The following is a 24985-nucleotide window of genomic DNA, read 5'->3' as shown; positions in this document are numbered from 1 at the left end:
GACAACTCCGATATTAAATGTTTTTTCTCTCAAAGTTGCCGCGATATCACGTGTCCTACATATATCAGTACACTAGTAACATCTAAAGCATTACGAAACTTCTATTCGATCAAATCTCACGTAGCAAATAAGCAATTCATTTTTTTGTTGACCAAATTCGACACTCATTGACCTCCATACAAAAACTCCACCTGCTGGAGGGAGACAGATCTTCCGCGGAGTTGGGCCTCTCTTTTCCTCTTTGCGTATAATAAGAACGATAAGAACTGGAGACTGCGTCCAAGATATCCGACCAATTCATGGACCGTCTATATCCGGGTTGCATCCGGTTTATATGGACCAACATCACATTGGCTCTAGCATTCAACGCGCACATGGAGCAGCGACAACGTCATCACATCAGACTTTGGATGAATATAAAATGCCAAAGGTGCAATATGCAGAAATCGCTCTGCCGAATTTCAGTTTGTGACAAAACAAGCCATGTAGATAATTATTGTACCATCTAAACCGCTGTGAAATATATTTTAACTAACCAGCATTTATTGTATAGGTTTTTGAAGCTGGTGTACAAACTCGAAAGTAAAAGACGCAAAAATGAAACTTAATGGGAAGCATAGAAATAGCGCACATAGAACAGATCTACCGCTTTTTAGACTTGCTTTCAAAATAATGACAGATCTATAACTCACACTTCTATGTACATTTGGTCAGGCGCCCAAAAAGTTACATATTGCAGCTTTAATAACTTTGGCTGTAGGTGATGGAATTATATCAGTGACAATTATTTGAATAATTCAATGGATGTTTTGTGTACAAAGATAATGACTAAAGTGTCTTAGGAATATGACTTGTCTTTCTGGGCTGGGCGTCAGTTAAACTGCAGCACCGAAGCAAAACTGTAGGAGCAGTCAAAACCGTGCTTCTAGACCGGAACCCTGGCCCCTTGGGGTGAAAAGGTACATTTACCTGTTGGAAGTGTTCAAAATATAAGTTACATTTCGGGTTATAGTGGAGGGAAACGTTGGATTAACGTTGTACTAAAACAGCGGTAAGCAACCGAATGTTTATTATTATAGGCCTACGCATGATTATCTTTGGTTGTATCATGTGGGTTTCGGTAATTCAATTACAAACTCACGTCAGGTCCACCGTTGATCAATTTGTGTGTAGTCAGATATCACAATCATAGTAGCCTACTTTTAGTGCCTGTATTTATTCTGAAAAAGTCTGCACTTGTTTTCATGAGAGTTAAAACAACGAAAACAAAGCTGAAACTTCTTCATTGACCTAGGCGTCATTCCCGTAAACCTTTCCGATTTTGTTCTAGTTCTACTGGACCTTCAGTCTTTGTTTTACTGTACCTTGTACCTTTGTTTTATTCCCTCTGTAAAATCAGGTGTAAACAATGTCACGTACATCTTTTTTTGTTTTGTTCAAGGAAATGTAAAGTTGAACTATCAAGTTTGGTGTCTTGGTCTTGCACAATGTTCTAAGTTTAACTTGAAAAAACTGGATATCTTTCAAAATTGTCATTTTGCAGCAGTGCACGGCGCGATAAAATAGTTGTCTGTTCACACAAATTATTATAATATAGTAAAGCAACCTGGTGTCAGAGCATTTCGTATTATTCTGTACGTAAATCCCCGAGTAACGCTTTGTTACGAATTCTAGCTAGGTGGTTAACATTGGCTAGCTCGCTATCCTTAGCTAGGCTAGGGGTTATGGTTATGGTTATGGTTAAGATTAGGAGTTAGGTTAAAGGGTAAAGGTTAGGGTTAGCTAAAAGGGTTAAGTTTAGGGTTAGGTGAAGGGTTAGCTAAAATGGTTAAGGTTAGCATTAGGTGAAGGGTTAGCTAACATGCTAAGTAGTTCCAAAGTAGCTAAAAAGTAGTAAGTAGTTGAAAAGTTGCTAAAATACTAAAGTTGTCGGTGATGAGATTTGAACTCGCAACCTTTGGGTTGCTAGACATTGGTGTTATACCCATCCACCCAGACCAACCACCCTCCTTTCGTTTTTGCCTTAATTTAAGTAATCATCTGTTTTATGTAACCATACCAAACGTAACATGTCATACTAAATAAGGTATCTCGGATTTACTTCCAGAATAATATGAAATGCTCTGAGACCAGGTTGAGTTCACACGTTCAACCTGCACTCTGCTGGTTTACACATGCCTTTTTGTGGCAGAAACCGTCACATGATAGCCTTAAGGGGGTAGAGTCAGTGGAGGCAACTACTGTCAGTAAGCCTATATCACATCTGGCACAAGGTGTCTAGTATAGTAGTGCCTACTGCCTAGCTCTGTATAGGGGTTTCCAGAGGTTAGCTTCGCTCACGGCTGGCTCCGTGTGAACTACAATTCCGACGCTGTGTTTTAACGTTTAGAAACTTCCATAATCATCGCTTGCAAAACGGTTTTCGAAATATATGGAACTTATCTTTCATATCAGCGAGGAAGAATCTTTCAAATAAAAATATGCCCCTTAATGTAGCAGATTTGCACAGATCCATACGATGTGTGGTGTCATTTCCATGTAAAAGTTTATAGGAGCATATCAAATTGGATGTTAAATGAAAGCTAAGAGTCTATATATTTTTTTTTTACAATTGAAGGCATATATACATTTTTCAACCACATTCCATTAAAACAATTAGGAATAAGCAAAGGCTTTGATTTCTTGTCAGATGGAAAAGGGGTCTTAGAAAACATCTACCAGAAAAATTCTTAAAAGGTATTAGAAATACCCCTGCCAAGTTATCAACACTTATATTTAGTTCAGGTTATTTTTTTCTGCCTTCTGTAAGTTTAAGAAACATTGCCTTGTGCCTTGAAATTCTGTTACCAAAAACCCACATATCTTTAAAATATTTTCTATTTTCTTTCCCTCATGAGGAGGGAGGATAATGAACGTTCACAGAAGTAACAAGTAAAGGTAGACCTATCAATTAGTTATAGTGTTTTTACAGATATCAATTTTCTTTATTAATCGGTAACAGAATTTGCAAAAAATTGGTAACAGAAGTTCTGCAATTCAATTGGCTACAATAGGAAATCATAGTAGTCGCAAACCACAGTTGGGTCACCTGTTACTGTTCTCCCTTCCACTGGCATACTCTTATGTTCAGCTGATAACTGTTTGCTTTCTGTCATCTGGTGGACAAAGCAAGAGTGAAAAGTCTGGACACTGAAAGTCCATGGACATTGAAAAATCCACCCTGGCTTTGATGTAGTTTTTTGCTCCGGTCCGGACCAGCCTTGATTTCAACGTCCACAGACGTCTGAACCGGGCTTCATTTGGCCCAAACATTAATCTCGTACCCAGACACTTCCTCCCCAAATGCGTGAAGAGTCTGGTGGACCAAGGCATCAAACTTGCAGTGTTGCCAACTCCTCAGTAAGGGAAGTAGCTATTGGCTGTCCTAAAAGTCGCTAGAAGTCGCTAAATGACATCAGCACCTAATTTACATAATTGGCAATGTGCATGTAATTGTGATGGAAGCTGTAGGAGAGAGGAATAATGTGGTGTGAGAGACAAAAAGTGAGTAAAAAAAACCCTACATTTACATCCCGCCCTGAATGTAAGCCAGGGCGGGATCAGCCAGCGGCGGCTTCCCGCATGCGCGATTCATTTGCAGTCTGGATGCGGAGGGGTGGACATCTCCTGCTCTGACTGCAGCTGGGATGGACTGCAGCGCGAGGACTGGGCCGCCTGTGAGTGCTTTGGGACGGGGTGGGGCCCACGGCACGGCAGCACCCGCTGCTCGTTGAGAAGAGTAAGAACTATACGTGCTTTCACGTCAGAGTCCCCAAAGGTGTCCAATAACACCAGAAAAAGTCGCTAGATTTGTCGCTAGTCGCTTTTTTGAAAATGTGTTGCTAGAGGGGTCTGAAAACTCGCTAAATATAGTGACAAAGTCGCTAAGTTGGCAACACTGCAAACTTGGCCTTCTTTAGCCAATATAGAGCATAAGCATTGGCTTGATCGACCAACCAATCATCTCCCACAAAACCTTTCCCTTAACCCTCCCTGTACGTTAGCACACCACAAGCACAGAGCCACGCCTCGCACTTGTGTGATTCGCTAAAATTAAGTGACGGCAAATACTTTACTCAGTAGGTTACTCCCATAGAATTCTATGGTCACTCCCACTAACGCCAACTGTGAGTGGTTGATACCCCAGGCTTATCTGTGCTGTGCGCAATAGCCTGGGGACAAGGTTAGCCAAGCATAAATGTTGATGATTGGTTCCGATTTGGTCCGGTCCGGACAAAAGTTTGGACAGCACAGTACAGCAGAGTACAGTAAAGAACAGTAGAGTATAGAACAGAACAGAACATTACAGTACAGTAGAGCACAGCAGTTTTGTTTATTAGGATCCCCACTAGCCACTGCACATGCAGCAGCTACACTTCCTGGGGTCCACATAAAACATACATGACAAAGTACAGAACAGTTATAAACAAGAACAACGTAAGATATTACATGAAATTCTAAATATAAAATAAGAGTTATATATTGGAAAGACACCGAGACAACAAAAATACAACCTACACACTATTCCTATATACATATTCATATTCTTATATACAGTATAGTTGAATTAGATCTTTAGAAAGAGGATAGGAGTTGTGATATGTTTTTTTAAAAGCTAAACTTGCTTTTTGCCTGACTAACCTCTGGTGACAGAGCATTCCACAATGACATTTCTCTATACATAACTGAGTGACGCATTCATTCTGTTTTTGGTTTGGGTACCGTGAAGAAACCCATAGTGGCGTGTCTGGTGTGGTATGTATGTCCGTTTGATGTGTATGCAAATAGATTATACAAGTGGTTAGGCATTTTCAACACACAAATGTTTCTTAAAAAGACTAGAAGAAAAGTAGTACATTTCTCCTCAACCATGAAAAACTATCATGCATGTTGTTGATGTTAGTTCTGTGTGTGCAGTTAAAGGGCAAGGCGAGCTGCTTTATTTTGAGCCAGCTGTAGCTTTGCTAGGTCTTTCTTTGCTACACAGTAGAGTACTGTACAGTAAAGAAAAGTATAGTTCAGTACAGTCCTGTACAGTAGAATAGGATAGTGGAGTTCAGTACAAAGTAGAGCACACTAAACAATGTACTGTACTGTACTGAACTCTACTGTTCTGTTCTGTGCTGTACTGTACTGTACTCTGCTGTACTTTGATGTCCAAACTTGTGAAACATAGACGTCTATGATTGGTTCAGATTTGGTCTGGTCAGGACCAACCAAATTTGGTCTTGTTTGATGGCGGAGCTCATAAAAAATAATAGCCAATGTGTAGAATAATACCCAAATATGCAAAGGATGATATTACATATTGATACCTTTTATGTACCTATTTAGGATACATCACCATGAAGATGTGGTAGAAATTATTACACAGGGACACTCAAAGTCAATCTTAAATGAATCATTGTTTATTGTCAGCGTGCTGGAGAGGTTCCAACAAACTTAATGCACCATAGTGAACGTCTGTCAGAAGCTCTAACGGGGCAGTCCCGTTAGTTCCCTTATATACTGACAATTTATATTTGCATGATTTAGCTTATTCATCATTCATAATTAATGTTTGCTTCATTCATGTGACAGACCAATACCTCACAAGGCTTCTTCTCTAAGCTGAGTCCTTGAAACTGAGATATCTTTGTCTAAACAAGGTTCTGGGCGTACTGCCAAATTGCAGATACTGATAGTGAGGATTCAGTCACTTGCATGAACACAGAAATTGGTTTATAGAAAAGCACAAACATAGAACATAGAAATTGGTAAATAGAAAAGCATAAACATTTTCATCACAAAGAGAATGACATTCATATCCATAATTATGCATTTCTGTGTAGTATAGATCAGGAGACCCATGATGAAATTCCGTTACCACAATTCTGTGACTGGGTGTAAATCCACGTCACTTACTGTAGTTCAATAATCAAAATAGATTTTTTCTAACTCTGTGTCATGTCATAGCTGACAACCCATTATTTTTGCAGACATCTTTGAATCTTTAATTCCAAGATAGCGTAGCAGTGCGGTCGTGTTCTTGTGTGTCCATGTAAATAGACAGTTTTTTGTATTATTTTTTTTGTATTTTACGTATATATTTCCCTATCACACTTTTCATCCTTCTACTAAATATACTTTCCTGCAACCCGCCTCACTCAATGTGGAACGGATTCTATTATTTACTCACCATTATCTAGAATCTCCAGTTGAAACTAGCCAGCCAGCTAACTAGCTAACTAGCTACTTGCTATTAGCCACCGTTAGCGGTTTTCACCCAGAACATCGGATTTTCTGCCGGAATAACTGAATCACTGGACCTTAACACCGGATCTAGCTAGCCGCAACCGAATGGATGTCGAATGGATGTTGCTGTAGGCTAATCACCACTGCCCCCGTAGCACCAGTTAGCCTTGAGCCTTGAGCTAGCCCCGGCTATCTACCTCTCTGTCTACCGGACGGGAGTAGCCAGCTAACCAGCTAACCAGCTACTTGCTATTAGCCAACGTTAGCAGCTTTTTCTCCATTGTCCGTGGCCTGCACTACCTACCAGCCAGCTCTAGCCTGGACTATTATCGGCCAGTCTGCACTGTCTGCACAGCGAGTTATCGACCCAGAACCTATCGGATTTTCTGCCGGAATCACTGAATCACTGGACCTTTAACACTGGATAATTGCAACTAGCTAGCTGCAACCAAATGAACGTTGTTGTTGGCTAATCAGCCTTGAGCTAGCCTTGAGTCAAGCACATCTCCCGGCTATCTACCTCTCTGTCAACCGGACGGGACCTCCTAGAGTCGACACGGAGCCCTGCCGATCCATCACGACTGGTCTGCCGACGTAATCGTCTGTGGTTTCAACAGGCTTCCCGTTGCGATGACCACGAAGATCCATCTGCTAGCCCCGGCCCGCTAGCACACGCAAACTACAACCGTGCTTCCTGCTCGCTGTGCTGAAGCACCAATTTGAACTGCTCTCGGACTCACATATTGCTGTTCACTGGACCTTATGATCACTCAGCTGCACAGCGGATGCCTGCTGGACTGTTCCTTTACACGGTACCCTGTCCTGTTTATTCTGTTTAGCCTCAGCCCAAACCTTATCGCCATTACCAGTTGTTGTCTTAGGTCTCTCTAATAACACCTGTGATTGCTTTATGCCTCTCTCCCATGTCAATATGCCTTGCCTATTGCTGTTCCAGTTAGTTCTTATTATACAATTTCACTGTAGAACCCCAAGTCCCTCTCAAACTGCCTCAAATAGTTCCTTTGTTCCACCCCCCATACACGCCGAGACCAGCTCAATCGGTGCCTCCAGTGATGCTATCTCTTTCATTGTTACCCAACGCTTAGGTTTACCTCCACTGTACTCATATCCTTCCATATCCTTGTCTGTACATAATGCCCTGAATCTTTTCTACAACGCCCGGAAATCTGCCCCCTTTATTCTCTGTACCCAACGCACTAGAAGACCTGTTCTTAAAGCCTTTAGCCGTATCCTTATTCTAGTCCTCCTCTGTTCCACTGGTGATGTAGAGGCTAACCCAGGCCCTGCAGCCCCCAGTATCACTCCTACTCCCCAGGAGCTATCATTTGTTGACTTCTGTAACCGTAAAAGCCTTGGTTTTCTGCACGTTAACATCAGAAGCCTACTTCCTAAGTTTGAGTTATTCACTGCGTTAGCACACTCCGCCAACCCTGATGTTCTAGCAGTGTCTGAATCCTGGCTTAGGAAGGCCACCAAAAATTCTGAAATGTCCATCCCCAGCTACAACATAGTCCGTCTAGATAGAACTGCCAAAGGGGGTGGAGTTGCAATCTACTGTAGAGATAGCCTGCAGAGCTCTATCATACTATCCAGGTCTGTGCCCAAACAGTTTGAGCTTCTACTTCTAAAAATCCACCTTTCCAGAAATAAGTCTCTCACTGTTGCCGCTTGCTACAGACCCCCCTAAGCCCCCAGCTGTGCCCTGGCCACCATATGTGAATTGATTGCCCCCCATTTATCCTCAGAGTTCGTACTGCTTGGTGACCTAAATTGGGATATGCTTAACACCCCGGCCATCCTACAATCCAAACTAGATGCCCTCAATCTCACACAAATTATCAACGAACCTACCAGGTACAACCCTAAATCCGTAAACATGGGTACCCTCATAGATATCATCCTGACTAATTTACCCTCTAAATACACCTCCGCTGTCTTCAACCAGGATCTCAGCGATCACTGCCTTATTGCCTGCGTCGTGACCGACTCCAGCGGTCAAACGACCACCCCTCATCACTGTCAAACGCTCCCTAAAACACTTTAGCAAGCAGGCCTTCCTAATTGACCTGGCCCAGGTATCCTGGATGGATATAGATCTCATTCCGTCAGTAGAGGATGCCTGGTTGTTCTTTAAGAGTACAGAACTAAGAACAGATATAGACCCTGGTTCTCCTCAGACTTGACTGCCCTTGACCAGCACAAAAACATCTTGTGGCGTACTGCATTAGCATCAAATAGCCCCCGCGATATGCAACTTTTCAGGGAAGTCAGGAACCAATATACACAAGCAGTTAGGAAAGCAAAAGGCTAACTTTTTCAAACAGAAATTTGCATCCTGTAGCACTAACTCCAAAAGGTTTTGGGACACTGTAAAGTCCATGGAGAATAAGAGCACCTCCTCTCAGCTGCCCACTGCACTGAGGCTAGGAAACACTATCACCACCGATAAATCTACAATAATCGAGAATTTCAACAAGCATTTTGCTACGGCTGGCCATGCTTTCCACCTGGATACCACTACCCCGGCCACCAGCTCTGCACCCTCCGCTGCAACTTGCCCCCCCCGCTTCTCCTTCACACAAATTCAGACAGCTGATGTTCTGAAAGAGCTGCAAAATCTGGACCCCTACAAATCATCTGGGCTAGACAATCTGGACCCTTTCTTTCTAAAAATAGCTGCCGAAATTGTCACAACCCCTATTACTAGCCTGTTCAACCTCTCTTTCGTAACGTCTGAGATCCCCAGAGATTGGAAAGCTGCCGCGGTCATCCCCCTCTTCAAAGGGGGTGACACTCTAGATCCAAACTGTTACAGACCTATATCCATCCTGCCCTGCCTTTCGAACGTTTTTGAAAGCCAAGTTAACAAACAGATCACCGACCATTTCGAATCCCACCGTACCTTCTCCGCTATGCAATCAGGTTTCCGAGCTGGTCATGGGTGCACCTCAGCCACGCTCAAGGTCCTAAACGATATTATAACCGCGATCGATAATAGACAGTACTGTGCAGCCGTCTTCATCGACCTGGCCAAGGCTTTCGACTCTGTCAACCACCGCATTCTTATTGGCAGACTAAATAGCCTTGGTTTCTCAAATGACTGCCTCGCCTGGTTCACCAACTACTTCTCAGATAGAGTTCAATGTGTCAAATCGGAGGGCCTGTTGTCTGGACCTATGGCAGTCTCTATGGGGGTGCCACAGGGTTCAATTCTTGGACCATCCTACCGATCCTTGACTTCGGCGATGTCATTTACAAAATAGCCTCCAACACTCTACTCAGCAAATTGGATGTAGTCTATCACAGTGCCATCCGTTTTGTCACCAAAGCCCCATATACTACCCACCACTGTGACCTGTACGCGCTTGTTGGCTGGTCCTCACTACATATTCGTCGCCAAACCCACTGGCTCTGCTAGGCAAATCCCTGCCTTATCTTAGCTCATTGGTCACCATAGCAACACCCACCCGTAGTATGCGCTCCAGAAGGTATATCTCACTGGTCATCCCAAAAGCCAACACCTCCTTTGGCTGCCATTCCTTCCAGTTCTCTGCTGCCAATGACTGGAACGAATTGCAAAAATCTCTGAAGCTGGAGACTCTTATCTCCCTCACTAACTTTAAGCATCAGTTGTCAGAGCAGCTTACCGATCACTGCACCTGTACACAGCCCATCTGAAATTAGCCCACCCAACTACCTCATCCCCATATTGTTATTTATTTTGCTCATTTGCACCCCAGTATCTCTATTTGCACATCATCTCTTGCACATCTATCATTCCAGTGTTAATACTAATTGTAATTATTTTACACTATAGCCTATTTATTGCCTTACCTCCATAACTTGCTACATTTGTACACACTGTATAATATATTTTCTGTTGTATTTTTGACTTTGTTTTGTTTTACCCCATATGTAACTCTGTGTTGTTGTTTTTATTGCACTGCTTTGCTTTATCTTGGCCAGGTCGCAGTTGTAAATGAGAACTTGTTCTCAACTGGCTTACCTGGTTAAATAAAGGTGAAATAAAAATAAATAAATAAAAATCTTAATTCGGAGCAGATATTTAACAGTTTTTGGAAAATGTGGTCACATAAAAAACAGAGGGAGATTTTACAGAAATTCTGTTGCCAGACTTTGCAGTTCTTCCAGGAAATGTGTTTAAAAAAAAATAATCTGTGTAAATTGTTCACAGTAGACCATGTGCATAGAGTTGTATGGTTTGTTGAACTTTGAAATCATTTTTTTCTGTTTGGCATACATTTGAAGTGGAATTGCCCGTGTGCCTCCAGTTGACGAACTACACTTCCTCCCCAGGTACACTTACACACAGGTGTTCAGAGCACGTTAGATGGCTAATAAGCACAAGTGGTCGCCTCTGTCTTCTGTAAACAAGCGCTGTAACATGGATATATGGCTGGGTGGGAAGACTAACCCTAACCCTATAAAGGTGTGTAGTAATATAACCTTAATAAAAAAAAGAATATTATTATGAAAGATACGTTTCCACAACCGTACCGCAAGCGATGCATGTTAACGTATAGAGCAAGCGTCGGGACTCTTAACAAAAGTCCCCAGGATACCTTCATCAATAGGCGGTAAAGGTAGTTAGCGTTTATGAATGGGCTAAGTAGTGCCATACAGAGTAGAGACCTTCATTTGACTTGACTTATTCCTTTTAGCTCCTAGCGGAGGGCCTCATACCTACTTTTACTGAATTCCATTCCATTCTGTCTCTTTGTCTCCAGCCGCCATGGAAAGCGGTGGCAGAGGGAACGTGTGCGACTACAGCCACAACGTCACCTTCTTCTACGAGTACGTAGGTAAGGACATCAGCAGAGACTGGCGTGTCAGGGACTGTGTGGTAGTGGTCCTGGGCCTGACCATCTGCCTCATCATGATCCTGTCCAACATAATGGTGATGGCAGCCATCTTGATCAACCGACGCTTCCACTTCCCCATCTACTTCCTGCTAGCCAACATGGCCGCCGCGGACCTGTTCGCCGGCTTGGCCTACACCAACCTCGTGCTCAACACAGGGCCCTGGACCATCAGGTAGTGCAGACATTAGGCTAGAGGCGGGTCAGTAACCGGAGGGTCACTGGTTTGAATCAGTATCCTAGATACCTGCCATTGTGCCCTTAAGCAAACTTAACCCTCAACTGCTCCACGGGCCCTACACTGTGGCTGACCCTGTCTTCCAACTTCTCAGTAGGTGTTTGTAATGTATGTGTGTCTCGAGTGGGTTTGGATAAAGGACATACTAATCTCAGTGTCTCTGTGACAGTTGACAACAGAGGAATCCTCTTCTTCTTCAGGCTGTCCAAGCAGCAATGGTTCATTAGGAATGCTCTGGTGGACATGAGCCTGACGGCGTCTGTGGCCAACCTGCTGGCTGTGGCGGTGGAGCGTCACCAGACCATAATTACCATGCAGGTAAAAAGACTAACTACTCTTAACAGACTGCAAAGCCTTTTCCTTTGAATTAGTCTGGCTGTCCTTTTAGTATCTTATGACGTATTTTTACTAATTTGTATCATTCTATTCTAATTTGTGTTATTTTATTATGTACATTGATTTGCTGTCTCTGTATGTACTGTGTTATGTTTATTTTTATTATGATTATGCAGCTGCACAGCAAGATGACCAACCGGCGTGTGGTGCTGCTGATTGTGTGTATCTGGGCAGTGGCTATCATCATGGGGCTGGTGCCCTCCATGGGGTGGAACTGTGAGTGCCAGCTTAGTGACTGCTCAATCATTGCCCCGCTCTACAGCCGCAGGTAACCGTCTAGGATCAGGTTCCCCTTGTCCATATAATATTATTTATTAAGCAAAGCTGATCCTAAATCAGCAGTCCTACTCTGAGATGCTTGATACATATGACCCCTGGTCGAGAGTGAGCTGGCAAATGGACTGGAGGGTTGTTGGCGTCCAAGTATCCTAGATGCCATCTCCTGCTGTTGTGCCCTAGCCTAGATCAAGGCACTTATCTTGCCTAAATCTGCTCCAAGGGCGCTGCTGCTCTGTGGCTGGCTGACCTTGGCTTTCAACGTGTGTCTCTGTGTCTCAGGATGTTGGGTTAAAAGCAAAAGACAAATGATCAAAATGTACAAAGAAAAAGGACAAAGTATTTTCTTCTCCAGGTATATGATCTTCTGGGCATCTCTCAACCTGCTCACCTTTTCTGTCATGGTGGCTGTGTACGCACGCATCTATGTCTATGTGAGACGTAAGGGTAAACGGATGTCTCAGCACACCTCCCACCATCTGAGGCACAACGAGACTGTCGTCAACCTCATGAAGACTATCTCTATTGTACTGGGTGAGTGAGTGTGATCTGCAACTGGCCTGGAAAGTACACTTCCAAGAGGATGTGATGCTAATGAAACTAATACTGTTTAACACTCGTGCCATTTTATCTTACTGTTTCTATTCTCAAATCATTTCCATTCCATGCACATCTCTACTTACAACTGACTCATTGCTAAAAGGTACCTAACCTTTTTCCAGATCTTTGCAACTCTCTAAAACATACATACTATTTTTAATGTAAGGTAGTGGTGAACATAATTGTTTGATTTCATTGACAAGTTAATGGCATGGTTATGGCACATCCTCTCATCTTTTCCTCCTTGGCTTCCCTCCTCTCCCTAGGTGTGTTTGTCATCTGTTGGACGCCGGGCCTGATGACTCTGTTGCTGGATGGGATCATGGGTAAAGACAGCCATGCCTTGACCTATGAGAAGTACTGTCTGATCCTGGCTGAGTGTAACTCCCTGGTTAACCCTATTATCTACTCCTTCCGGGACGAGGAGATGAGGAGGACCTTTAAGTGTATCCTGTGCTGCCTGTGTAGGAGGAGCTCTGACCACAAGGGAGAGCAGTCACCCATGGAGTTCAACACACTGCAACCAGAGGTAGGTTACCACAGAAAGATTAAGGGTTAGCTCTTTCAACAAAAACAATCTGCGATTCCTGGCATCCTATCTCCTTACCTCCTTCTCAACTGTATTGAAGGAGAAGGTCCAAGGTCCCTCTCTTTGGACCTTCTTGTCTAATGGGTTTTGAGAACGAGGCGATAGGGTGCAAAGAATCAAGGAAAGATTGAGATAGAACCCCATTACAATGCTATAGGCTTTAACTTTTTATACGGTGTATGGGTTCTAATCATGCTTTTTGTTGTGTTCTCCGACAAATGTGTTATTCTTGCTTTTACTTCACAACGGGTTACCATTCTGGCTCACATGACACTTTTCCTCTTTTGTTTCTGGCCTTCAGTGTGTTTCACCTAGATTTTCATTTCTTACAATGATTCAAAAGCCGGTGCTTTATTTTTGCAACAACAAAAAAACAACTAGCGAGGGGTGACCGAGAATGTTTCTTTACCCCAAGCTTCTCTGGCTTGAACTTTGACTGGCGGCAAGTAGCCTGGCGGGTAGGAGCGTTTGGCCAGTAACCGAAGGGTTGCTGGATCGAATCCCTGAGCTGACAAGGTAAAAATCTGTCATTCTGCCCCTGAGCAAGGCAGTTAACCCACTGTTCCCCGGGCGCCGAAGACGTGGATGTCGATTAAGGCAGCCCTCCGCACCTCTCTGATTCAGAGGGGTTGGGTTAAATTCGGAAGACACATTTCAGTTTAATGCATTCAGTTGTACAACTGACTAGGTATCCCCTTTTCCCTTTGACTGACTGACACATATTCCAACTCCTGACTAGGTACATTTCCTTTTTTTTTGTTTTTTTTATTCCAATGGAATATTCGATGGGAATATCTGCTTAGTTGGTGGATGTAGTGCTGTGCTTGTAACCGCTCTCTCTGCTTGGTGCTCTTCTGCAACTTTATCTCCACAAAAAACATTTGAATACCTTTCCTTTTCCTTAGGGAGAACAAACTTTAGACTGAGAGACTACATACAGCAAAACCATTGTGTAATTTTTTTCTCCTGAATGCGTTGGTTTGGATTGTTTAAGACAAAATAGATTTTCTGTCTGCCATCATTACATGATTTCTGAAAGAAAACACATTTGAGAGCTTTGTATTCCAAATGTTTTGTTGTTGGTATAGACTAACAATAATTTTAATATAATGATGACGCTATAATTTCCTCCCTTATCTCGTGCCTCTTCATCTTTCACCTTGGCTTCTCCCTTTAGACTTTAACCTAACACTTGCCACTGTCACAGCGTGCCACTATCTTTGTGAGCAATTACTATTTATGATATTGAGCAATATTGTGTGTCTGCCTCTACGCAGAGATACAGTGCCTTCAGAAAGTATCAACAAAATATATATACAGTATATATTATATATATCAAAAATGATTCATAACCCTTGACTTGTTCCACATTTTGTTGTGTTAAAGTCTGAATTCAAAATGTATTAAATGTTTTTTCTCACCCATCAACACACAATACCCCATAATGACAAAGTGAAAACATGTTTTTAGAAAGTTTAGAAAATCCCCAAATCTAGATGTGCGAAGCTGATAGACGTACCAAAGACATCTCAAAGCTGCAATTGCCGCCAAAGGTGCTTCTACAAAGTTTTGACTTGGGGGTGTGAATACTTATGTAAATGAGATTTCATTTTCAATCAATTTGCTACAATATCTAAAAACATGTTTTCCCTTTGGGCCCGATTCCGACCAGAGTGAAGCGTGTAAATGGACTTGAAATGAATACGCACTTTTCTCTCTATGCGTATTCTGACCTTGAACTTAAGCATGGGAATAGTGTGCTATTCACCTGCTTTTTGTTTTGGGTGGAGATCAAATAAATGAAGATGTGGCGGAGGTGCGTCTACAGATACGCCGTATTCTGACCTTGACTTAATTCCACCACCTTTACTCGTGAGGAATCCATGAATAAGGTCTAGTGAACCGGTTTCAAGTAGAAAAAGCGTCTACTTCATTTTTCCCGATAGAAATAACACCATTCTCCATGCACTGTAATTTATAACTTGATAAGAGCTAGATAAATTAGTATTCCGTTTTTAATAAGATAATTGTAAATATAAATTACACTTGTTTTAGATATAGTTTACCTTATCGCTGGAGACATGAAACCAGTCATATGGCAGCAAGCTGGAGTATATCAACTTTCCCACAGTAAAGTTGATGAAATACTGTGCCATTATGCCGAAATTTAAATTATGGCCTTTTAACTTGCAGGGATGGGCACTCTCGAATGTCTTGGTTATAGGCTACCCCGACTTTCGCGTACCTATTTCTATCATGTTAAATATTAACCACTACCAGTAGGCCTAATAACAACACATATTCAACTGTCAATTTACTGTTCGTACCCTTCAGTTGGTACAGCCTACATTATCATTCCATTTCATTACATTGTTTCATTTACTTTCCTCTGTAAATGCTGTCACGGCCATGTGGTTGTTGCTGAGGATCCTTAGTAACGGTTGATGATATATACACTGCTCAAAAAAATTAAGGGAACACTAAAATAACACATCCTAGATCTGAATGAATGAAATAATCTTTTTTCTTTACATAGTTGAATGTGCTGACAACAAAATCACACAAAAATTATCAATGGAAATCAAATTTATCAACCCATGGAGGTCTGGATTTGGAGTCACCCTCAAAACTAAAGTGGAAAACCACACTACAGGCTGATCCAACTTTGATGTAATGTCCTTAAAACAAGTCAAAATGAGGCTCAGTAGTGCGTGTGGCCTCCACGTGCCTGTATGACCTCCCTACAACGCCTGGGCATGCTCCTGATGAGGTGGCGGATGGTCTCCTGAGGGATCTCCTCCCAGACCTGGACTAAAGCATCCGCCAACTCCTGGACAGTCTGTGGTGCAACGTGGCGTTGGTGGATGGAGTGAGACATGATGTCCCAGATGTGCTCAATTGGATTCAGGTCTGGGGAACGGGCGGGCCAGTCCATAGCATCAATGCCTTCCTCTTGCAGGAACTGCTGACACACTCCAGCCACATGAGGTCTAGCATTGTCTTGCATTAGGAGGAACCCAGGGCCAACCGCACCAGCATATGGTCTCACAAGGGGTCTGAGGATCTCATCTCGGTACCTAATGGCAGTCAGGCTACCTCTGGCGAGCACATGGAGGGCTGTGCGGCCCCCCAAAGAAATGCCACCCCACACCATGACTGACCCACCGCCAAACCGGTCATGCTGGAGGATGTTGCAGGCAGCAGAACGTTCTCCACGGTGTCTCCAGACTCTGTCACGTGCTCAGTGTGAACCTGCTTTCATCTGTGAAGAGCACAGAGCGCCAGTGGCGAATTTGCCAATCTTGGTGTTCTCTGGCAAATGCCCTCCTACGGCCTCCTCCACGTCTCCTGATGTACTGGCCTGTCTCCTGGTAGCGCCTCCATGCTCTGGACACTACGCTGACAGACACAGCAAACCTTCTTGCCACAGCTCGCATTGATGTGCCATCCTGGATGAGCTGCACTACCTGAGCCACTTGTGTGGGTTGTAGACTCCATCTCATGCTACCACTAGAGTGAAAGCACCGCCAGCATTCAAAAGTGACCAAAACATCAGCCAGGAAGCTTAGGAACTGAGAAGTGGTCTGTGGTCACCACCTTTAAAACCAGTCCTTTATTGGGGGTGTCTTGCTAATTGCCTATAATTTCCACCTGTTGTCTATTCCATTTGCACAACAGCATGTGAAATTTATTGTCAATCAGTGTTTGCTTCCTAAGTGGACAGTTTGATTTCACAGAAGTGTGATTGACTTGGAGTTACATTGTGTTGTTTAAGTGTTCCCTTAATTTTTTTGAGCAGTGTATATTTTTAAAGACAGACTAATTCAATCGTTATGGAGTGGAGTGCAGACCAAGCCATAACAGTTTGAACCCGACGCATGGTGCTATAGACTACTAGGCCGTGTCATCACACAGTTCCATGATTAGTGCAGGCAATAGATGAGGGTATTACCCACTATTGTACACTAATCTCTCTATTATAATTCGATGTACACTAATCTTCCAACATTACCATGGGTTAAAGAACTTAATGTGGCAATTTTCAGAATGAATCAAACCACCTTTCTTTCGTGTGTAACGGCTCTCCAAACCAGTTTTTTTATTCATAAATGCTTTTCCAACCCTAAATAATAGTATTTTGAAATCGACCAATTGGTGCAGAAACAGAGCAATATGCATATACTGTATTTAGATGGGTTTCTTTCATTGATCCCTAATATTCTGAACCCGTTCTCTCGATATATTCTATTGAGTCTGTCGACAAAATTCGAACAAGATTGGTACAACATATTTAAAGGGATGGTATAAGATAAATCTACTGAAAACCCTATTGAATGAAATCGCCACAAGAAAATCTGTTGGCCAGCAAGTGGGAGGGTTTTCAGCAGTTAAATTATTTATTCAGCGCGCGCAAGGGAACCACGCTTGCAAAGCCCGTTACGCACCTTCATAAGGTAAGTCTGAGTACCATCTACTGAGAAGTGTGTAAGAAAGGCATAATTCCCTAAGTCGGAATCGGGCCCTTTGTAATTATGGGGTATCATGTGTAGATGGGTGACATTTTGGGGGGATTGAATTCAGACTGTAACAACAAAATGTGGAATAAGTCAAGGAGTAACAATACTTTCTGAAGGCATAGCGTACTATACGATTGATGATATTGTTCAACAGTAAAGCTGATAGTGTGTCTGCTCCCCACAGGTAGATAATGGTTGTGAAGTAAAATCAGAGGATAAAGCCAACTTCACTGCCCTCCAGCTGATAAAGACAGAGTGGGGACAAGCCTCTTCACCCTGACAGCTGGATTAAATCAGGAGTCATATAGACACCATGGACATAAGATCTACAGCCACTCATGAACTTGCTGAAGCGGTACAGATTGCACAATAGAAATGTACAGGTAATTTCAGACTGACATTGCCTTTAAATTTAAATGACACTTAAGCTGAACTTCCACGATACAGATTGAATAAAGCCCTTAGTGGGGTTGAAACAGGACAATGGACAAGCACTGGACAATATGGTTATTTATGACACCATACTTACTTTCATGTGTACATTGTTGGATGCTTGTTTATACGTGTACAGTAGGTTTTGTTTATCTAGATGTTACACTAGCTAACACTGGGATATTTAGGGAAAGACTACCTCCATGTGCCATAAGTCAATTCTGTGATGCATAAAGAGCCATTATAAAATACTAGCATGGGGATATAGGGACGCCTGGAATTTAAACTATCACGCTTTTACTATTTACTTAAAATGAAACTATAGTTAAACTGCGTGATATTCGATCATGCGTGCGTACAGGTGGTCCCGGGAATCAAACCCACAATCCTGGCATTACAAGCAGCTCTACCTTTACCAATTTACGTTCTCCTGCAGGTCTTGTAGGCGGTTACAGGCTATTATACTTTGGGCTTAATTTGAGTGTTGAATACATACATTGCCAGAATACAGAATTAGGTAAAATACCATCAAATGGTGTCTGTATTTTATTTGTTTAAATGTCACAAGAGCATAGATGTAGTGACTAATCATAAAAATAAAACAACCAATAAATAATGAAAAGCACAATTTTATTAGTTTTTTTCTTCTAATAAGGAACACTACAACTTGTCATTATTTTTACTCGTTCTAGAACAATTCTAAAGTTGAGGTATAAAAGGAATTCATACAGACTCACAGGTCTGGAAACAGTGGGGTTTTATATACAAGAGAAACTGAGACAGAGGTAGAGAGAGACGAGAGGGGGTATTTAAAATACAGGGGGACGAGGGAGCGATATACAAAGATACTAACAAAAGTGACACATTAAAGGGTTTAACGTATCGTTTGATTTGGTGCTGTGGAATTCTATGGCCGCAGGTAGAATCTTAAAATATTATAATTCTATGGTAGAATCAATCCTACAGTAGGTTGACTCAGTATTGGCTCAACCTGTATAGGAGTAGACTGCAGGATTTGGGGTTGGTAGCACCATCCTTGCATTGAACTGTACCGTTACTACAAAATACTGGGAGAATTCAAATTCACCAACGATAGGTAACCATATTAATGACGTCAATCCAGACAAAATGGCTGAAATTGAATGGATAAGGGAAATCAAGCGATTTCTAAAATGTGCGAGAAATACGTTTTTCCCCCTGCTGTTGCGGTAAGGGCTGATTATATGCTAGCAAGATGGCCAACAATGGCTCTAGCATTAATTCAGGGATTATTGCTAGACTGCGGTTTCACAAATTCTAATTGGAATTCACACAGCACCAAACAAAACTACAATAACCATAACCCCCACACTGCAACCCCAATTAACAAATTAAAATATGCAAATAATCATTCAACTAACAAATGAACTTGACCCCAACCTCAGGAGAACACTAAAGACCAAACAACCAGGCAACTCACCCAAAAGGAAAAGCAAAAATAAAGCAGAGGGTTTATAAAAAGAGAAAAACAAACATTCCACAATCTGTACAGTGACATCCATTTACAACTGGTAGAAAAAGACAAATGAAGAGGGGACTAATTTGGTGTAGTAGTGGTAGCATTATTTGTAAGATATAATAAGCCATATGAAATGTTTATAAGTAACAGTAAACAAGGAAACTAATTTGGGTAATACAATAAGATTTCTCTGTAACGATGTCTGTATTTAACACACCCCATTTCAAATGTCTGTATATCTGTTTAATATATACTTTGTCCTTTCTTTATCAAAATGCCCGGTACTCTTAACAGTTGATGTATGATTATAAAAAAAGAAAAAGAGCTGAATAAAAACTACAAAGGAAATGAAATCTGAGTCAAATCAGAATTTCTCTAAAGACTACCTTGTTTATCGTAATAAAACCAGTGCTGCGTTTTTGGTAACAGTTATTAAGAACAGAGTAAAGCCCTTGCTGATTGGCCAAATCATAGAGCTAACCAATAGGACCCATTTTTCACCAGCGGATTCTGAGATAGAGTAAAGGGAGAAAACAACATGCCTTCCCATGGAACAGGTGCTCTCTATGGCAACGATGCTTTGTCTCCACGGCAACAATACAATCAATTCTTAAGCACTGGTTGACGGACATGACGGACATAACAGGCCACCCCCCACCCACCAAATAACCCCAAACTAAAATGACATGAGGCCAGACAACACCATAAAAAGACAAATACAATTCCCTCTACCCCAAAACTGAATACTTTTTATTCACCAACTTGTTTGTGTGAAATATAATCATCGTAATTATATTATTGATAACTGGTATTTTTGGTACGATGCAAAGTTGTAGTGTGGCCTGTGAGCTAAACGCTAGTTGTCAAGCCCTGTCTGGACTGGAGACTTCCACCAGAGTCCTGCACAACGTAGCAAAACGGTTTGCAACCAAAAACACGTGTTCCTATTGGATACGTTCAGGTGGTAGCAGCAACCCGTATCACTCGGTGCCCTACTGAATAATACCCTGCTAGTGGGGAGGCCACAGTTGTTAAATATACCAAAGAAGAAATGATACAAAATGTAAAGGCTGAATGTACACTAGATGTACTCCATAACCGCTTTGTGACTACATGCACGTCGTACGCCCCAGGAAAGTTCTGCTCAAGAGACTGTTTGGTGGAGTATAAACCCAGGGTCCTATTCATTAGTGTACACCGTAAGTGAAACGTTTTGCAACAGCAAACGAAAACAAGCATTTCTTGTTGGACAAATTCAGGTAAGTCCCCTGTTTCAGCCAGTTTGGTTCCTAATGAATACAGCCCAGCCTTACCCCGTAAGACTGGGCCGTATTCATTAAGCCATCCCGATTGAGACATCTAAGAACTCTGTACATACAGCATAACGCATCTACTCCTTTTTGGTCTGTGTCTTTGAGAAAACAAAAGTGAAGAAGCTAAATAACTGGAATATTTAAATGAGAACCATCACTGAACACCTAAAAAGCCTACATGCATTGGAAGACAGTCACAATTATTTATAAACATTTTCCCCCCCAATGACATAGCCATCTCTCTGCCACTAAACTAATTTCATTCCACCCATTTCACCGTCCCAACACCACTTTCAGGGTCTATCAAACCTTATTTGGTGGCTGGTGCATTTCTTTGTGAAACAGCATTAGAAAAAAAGGCTACAATCAACTAAAAGTAGTTGACAGACAGAGGAAAGTAACGTCTACAGCTTTTGATGACTAACCGAAGGGGGACGCAATAGAAACGACCTCTGGAGGACTAAAGAGGATCGCTCATTTCCCCTCTCCCTTCATCTTCAGTCCTGTCCTCAAGCCTACTGTACGCTCAACTCCCCAGAACTACTGTCACCAGGTAGATGCACCTGTAAAAAGGTGCAAAAGTTTGTGCTTGACAGATCTGTGTCCACGTTCCATACAAGGGGTTGTAAATCATATCTGCATATCTGACCTATAAACAATACTAAAAAATAGAAGAAACAACGGTGGTGTCTTTGTGTTACTAGTTGCCGGGGGTTGGGGGGGGTAACAACTATCAGATTGGGGGAGAGAGGACATCACTTTGGTACAAGCAAGGTGAGCAGAGCTCATCTTGTGATCCGTATCGCCACAGTGCCTGGCGTTAGTGTGTGTGTGTGACCGCTATCACACACGTCAACACCAGAACCTCACAAGGGATAGGTAATGGACAGGCTGGGAACAGTGTGTGGTGTTGACATGAGCATATACACAGGTAATGTACAGACATCATCACCTGCCCTACACAGCCAGGTTGGTTGGGTTAGTAGTTCCTCAAAAGGTCCTGGAGGTGGTGAGGGGTTATGATGTCATGATCAGGCGCCAGTCAGTCTCCTCTCCTCAAATTCGATATGAAGACAAAGGAGCCTCCAGAATTTCTGTAGAGTGGAAGGAAGGGAAATGTCTTCTGTTCAGTTGTCCATCTTAACGGTCCACAGAAGTGTGTGTGTGTGTTTGAGAGTGTGTGTACAGCGCCTGGCATGAGTTGCCCAGTCCGGACTGGTAGTGGAGAGGCAGGCAGGAAGGAGGATGGGGGTAGGTGGGTAGTGGTCAGAGCAGACCCCAAAAGAAAGAGAGGTCTCTGGGGTGGAGGAAGAGGAGGGGGGAGGGGGTCTCAGTTGGAGGTGTCAGATTGGACGCTGCCAGGGGGGCCTGGTGGAGAGGTGACGGAGGAAGGGTGAGTGGTGTCCTGCCAGCTGTTGCTAGTCTAGAAGGAGAGAAAAACAAAGATGTCAATTTGGGCAGCTAGTTTTGTTTCAATTTTTAAAATAGGTGTGTTGTGACCCTTGTAAAATCCACTTGTAAAATGCACTAAATACATTTGCCTGGACTACAAATACTTTGTTGGTAGGCATGCATTTCTTTCGGTCTAAATAAAAGAAGGGAGGCAATAAGGGAGGTTTGACTCACATGGAGGCGGTGTGGGGTGTAGAGGGCGCTAGCGGTCAGCTCCTCATAGCCTGCCGTCAGGTGTGTAGCACGGTGCAGGGTATCCACCTGGAGGGAGACAAGACAGGCGCCATCAGCTACGAGATGCATGCACATACACACACTCGCGCGCACACACACACACACAGACCCACTCAAGTACGCATACTCACTCGTGCGCGCACACACACACACACACACACACACTTTCCTTGTTTTACTATCCTTGTGGGGAATTTAGGTCCCCACAAGGATAGAAGGACCAACACACAGAGACCTGGGTTCAAAAATGATTTGTTTCCTTTCAAACACTTTGAGCCCGTTTGATTGAGCCTGCCTGCTTGGAGTGCCAGATAGGCTTGGTTCCGTTGTGCCGAGCAAGCTCAATCAAGTGCAGCAAAAGTGTTAACATACTATTGGAACCCAGGTCTGGCACACACACGTAGTTGCGCATCAATCAGGGCGTAGTCTCACACAAACACAGGTGGTAATAAAAGGAACTTTAAAGCTTCCACAAACCTCTGCTGTATCTGGCAATGCAAAAGCAGCATGGCTCTTGGTTTGGACTGCTGGTTCCCTACTAGCTAACCTCTGCTCACTTCTCTGTACACTATCTGCCTCTCTGGTATCACAGTTCTAACATTAAAAGCCTACATCTATTGTTCCTGTATTATTTATTGTTCATTGCACAATTTGTTGTATTCTCAGTCATCACTGATTGAATGCAGAAACTGCTGCCTACCGTCCGGTTAGTCAGGGAGAATCTCAATTGCATTCGTGTCCTCTCTCCTCGCCTCCTTATCAAAACCTATTGGATGAGAAAGCCAGCGGTCCCTCCCCTCTGACAGTCTCCAATAGGTTTTGAGAAGGATGCGAGGGGAGCGGACACAAGGAGTCAAGGAAATGCTACTGAGGGTTTTCCCCTCCGTCTCTCTGACACTGACCGTCCAGGCTAGCCTCAGGCTGTTTACAGCAGAAATCTGTGGATCCTCTTCAACAACACTGCACTTCCACAGGTTTACAAACAGCAGAGTAATGAGGAGTAGAGGGGGGCCTTAGGCTTCCATGGTCACAGGATGGAGAGAGATGGCTGTGTGCGTCCCAAATGGCACCATATCCCTCAAAAGTAGTGCACTATGTAGGGAATAGGGTGCATTTGGAGAAGCAAACATGGACATATAGAGATGAAATGGATGGATAAATAACTGGGGGAGGGTGGTAGGGTAGGTACACCAAAGGCTTAACTGAAACACAAGGTTATGTGGAGGGGGCTGGAGAGAGGGGAGGAGGGCCAAAATGCACCATGAGGCGTGTTTCTCTGCTAAGTGGAACAGGGACAGGTGCCACAGGGCATCTTGGGGTGGGTGTTTATGGATCAGGGGTGATTCTAGGGCAGGGGTGGAGGAGGGGGTCATCATAACTAGTATGTGCTAGGAGGAGCTGGTGTCTAGGGATGTTTGGGTCACTGGTTTTGGGGTGGGAAAGTCCCGGAAACCTCCCCAAAATGCCCTGGATATTCAGAAATCTTGTTTGAATAAATTCCAGGTTGAAGGATTGCCTTCATTATTCCTTCCTGATTCCAGAAATTCTCCAACCAGGATTTCATGAAAACCAGGACATTTTGGGAACGTTACAGGAATTTTGCAACCCTATAGTGACTGGGTTGGGGTTGGAGGGGGTTGTGGTTGGGGCATTGAGGCAGGCTTTCCTAGAGGTCCTCAGTGCCTACCTGGGGCTGCAGAGAAGGGGCGATGTTGAGGACGGCCTCCCCGGCCCCGTTGAGGTTCGAGGGGCGCAGGCCGAGGTAGGCAACAGCTTCAGCGTCGCCTGCATGAGACAAGCTGTATGATCCCGACGACCCTGCAGGCAACACACGCTGTGTCAGCCAATCGGGTATCTCAGTGTGGCTCTGTCAGTCAGACACCTCTGTGTGGCTGTGTCAGCCAATCAGGCACCGCAGTGTGCCAGGGGTCAGAGATCACAGCTCAACCAGGAAGTTAAAGTACACTGGCTTTTGAAAAGAAACAGTCATACCCGCGCTCACAACCCGTTGGCTAGTGTTGAAAACATAAGGATCGTGGAGTATTTAGAATGGGGTGAGCAATGAATTAGTCCCTCGTGACACAGCCTTCTGGGTGCCAAGATTATCCAATACATGTGCAGATGGATCCTCAATTTCCACCTTCCTCATGTTACATTTTAGTCATTTTAGCAGACGCTCTTATCCAGAGCGACTTACATGAGTGCATACATTATAATTTTTTAATTATTTATTTATTTTTTCATACTGGCCCCCCGTGGGAATCGA

The 24985-nt window shown here is 43.2% G+C and overlaps 2 protein-coding genes across 7 annotated transcripts in view; one reads left to right on the top strand and one right to left on the bottom strand.

The window, feature by feature from the left end:
- Positions 1 to 889: 889 nt before the first annotated feature.
- Positions 890 to 19730, top strand: LOC121569750 (lysophosphatidic acid receptor 2). 2 transcript variants are annotated; one of them, XM_041880921.2, is made up of 7 exons: positions 890 to 959; positions 11043 to 11349; positions 11613 to 11730; positions 11925 to 12076; positions 12440 to 12618; positions 12951 to 13213; positions 17975 to 19730. In XM_041880921.2, the coding sequence occupies exons 2-7, from the start codon at positions 11048 to 11050 to the stop codon at positions 18068 to 18070; spliced, it is 1110 nt and encodes a 369-aa protein (XP_041736855.1). In that variant the 5' UTR covers positions 890 to 959; positions 11043 to 11047; the 3' UTR covers positions 18071 to 19730. The 2 variants fall into 2 exon arrangements, with proteins under 2 accessions (XP_041736855.1, XP_041736854.1); XM_041880920.2 differs by having other exon boundaries at positions 896 to 1051.
- LOC121569749 (pre-B-cell leukemia transcription factor 1) overlaps positions 18836 to 24985 on the bottom strand; it is a 57480-nt gene continuing 51330 nt past the window's right edge. For 3 of the 5 annotated variants that reach the window (XM_041880915.2, XM_041880913.2, XM_041880916.2), the window contains 3 exons: positions 24407 to 24537; positions 22660 to 22746; positions 18836 to 22456 (listed from right to left, as the gene is read on the bottom strand). In XM_041880915.2, coding sequence (XP_041736849.2) covers positions 22364 to 22456; positions 22660 to 22746; positions 24407 to 24537 — 311 coding nt within the window. In that variant the 3' untranslated portion in view covers positions 18836 to 22363. The remainder of the gene's footprint in view (positions 22457 to 22659; positions 22747 to 24406; positions 24538 to 24985) is intronic. The other 2 variants (XM_041880917.2, XM_041880919.2) reach the window with 1 other exon arrangement.

This window comes from Coregonus clupeaformis, chromosome 7 (genome assembly GCF_020615455.1).
Source record: "Coregonus clupeaformis isolate EN_2021a chromosome 7, ASM2061545v1, whole genome shotgun sequence".
Lineage (NCBI taxonomy): Eukaryota > Metazoa > Chordata > Actinopteri > Salmoniformes > Salmonidae > Coregonus > Coregonus clupeaformis.
This window is presented reverse-complemented; position numbering and strand designations above follow the sequence as displayed.

Coding starts and splice junctions, on each gene's coding strand:
- LOC121569750 (XM_041880921.2), top strand. CDS start 11,048: ATGGAAAGCGGTGGCAGAGGGAACGTGTGCGACTACAGCCACAACGTC. Junction 11,350..11,612: donor ACAGGGCCCTGGACCATCAG/GTAGTGCAGACA, acceptor CTTCTTCTTCAG/GCTGTCCAAGCAGCAATGGT. Junction 12,619..12,950: donor GACTATCTCTATTGTACTGG/GTGAGTGAGTGT, acceptor TCCTCTCCCTAG/GTGTGTTTGTCATCTGTTGG.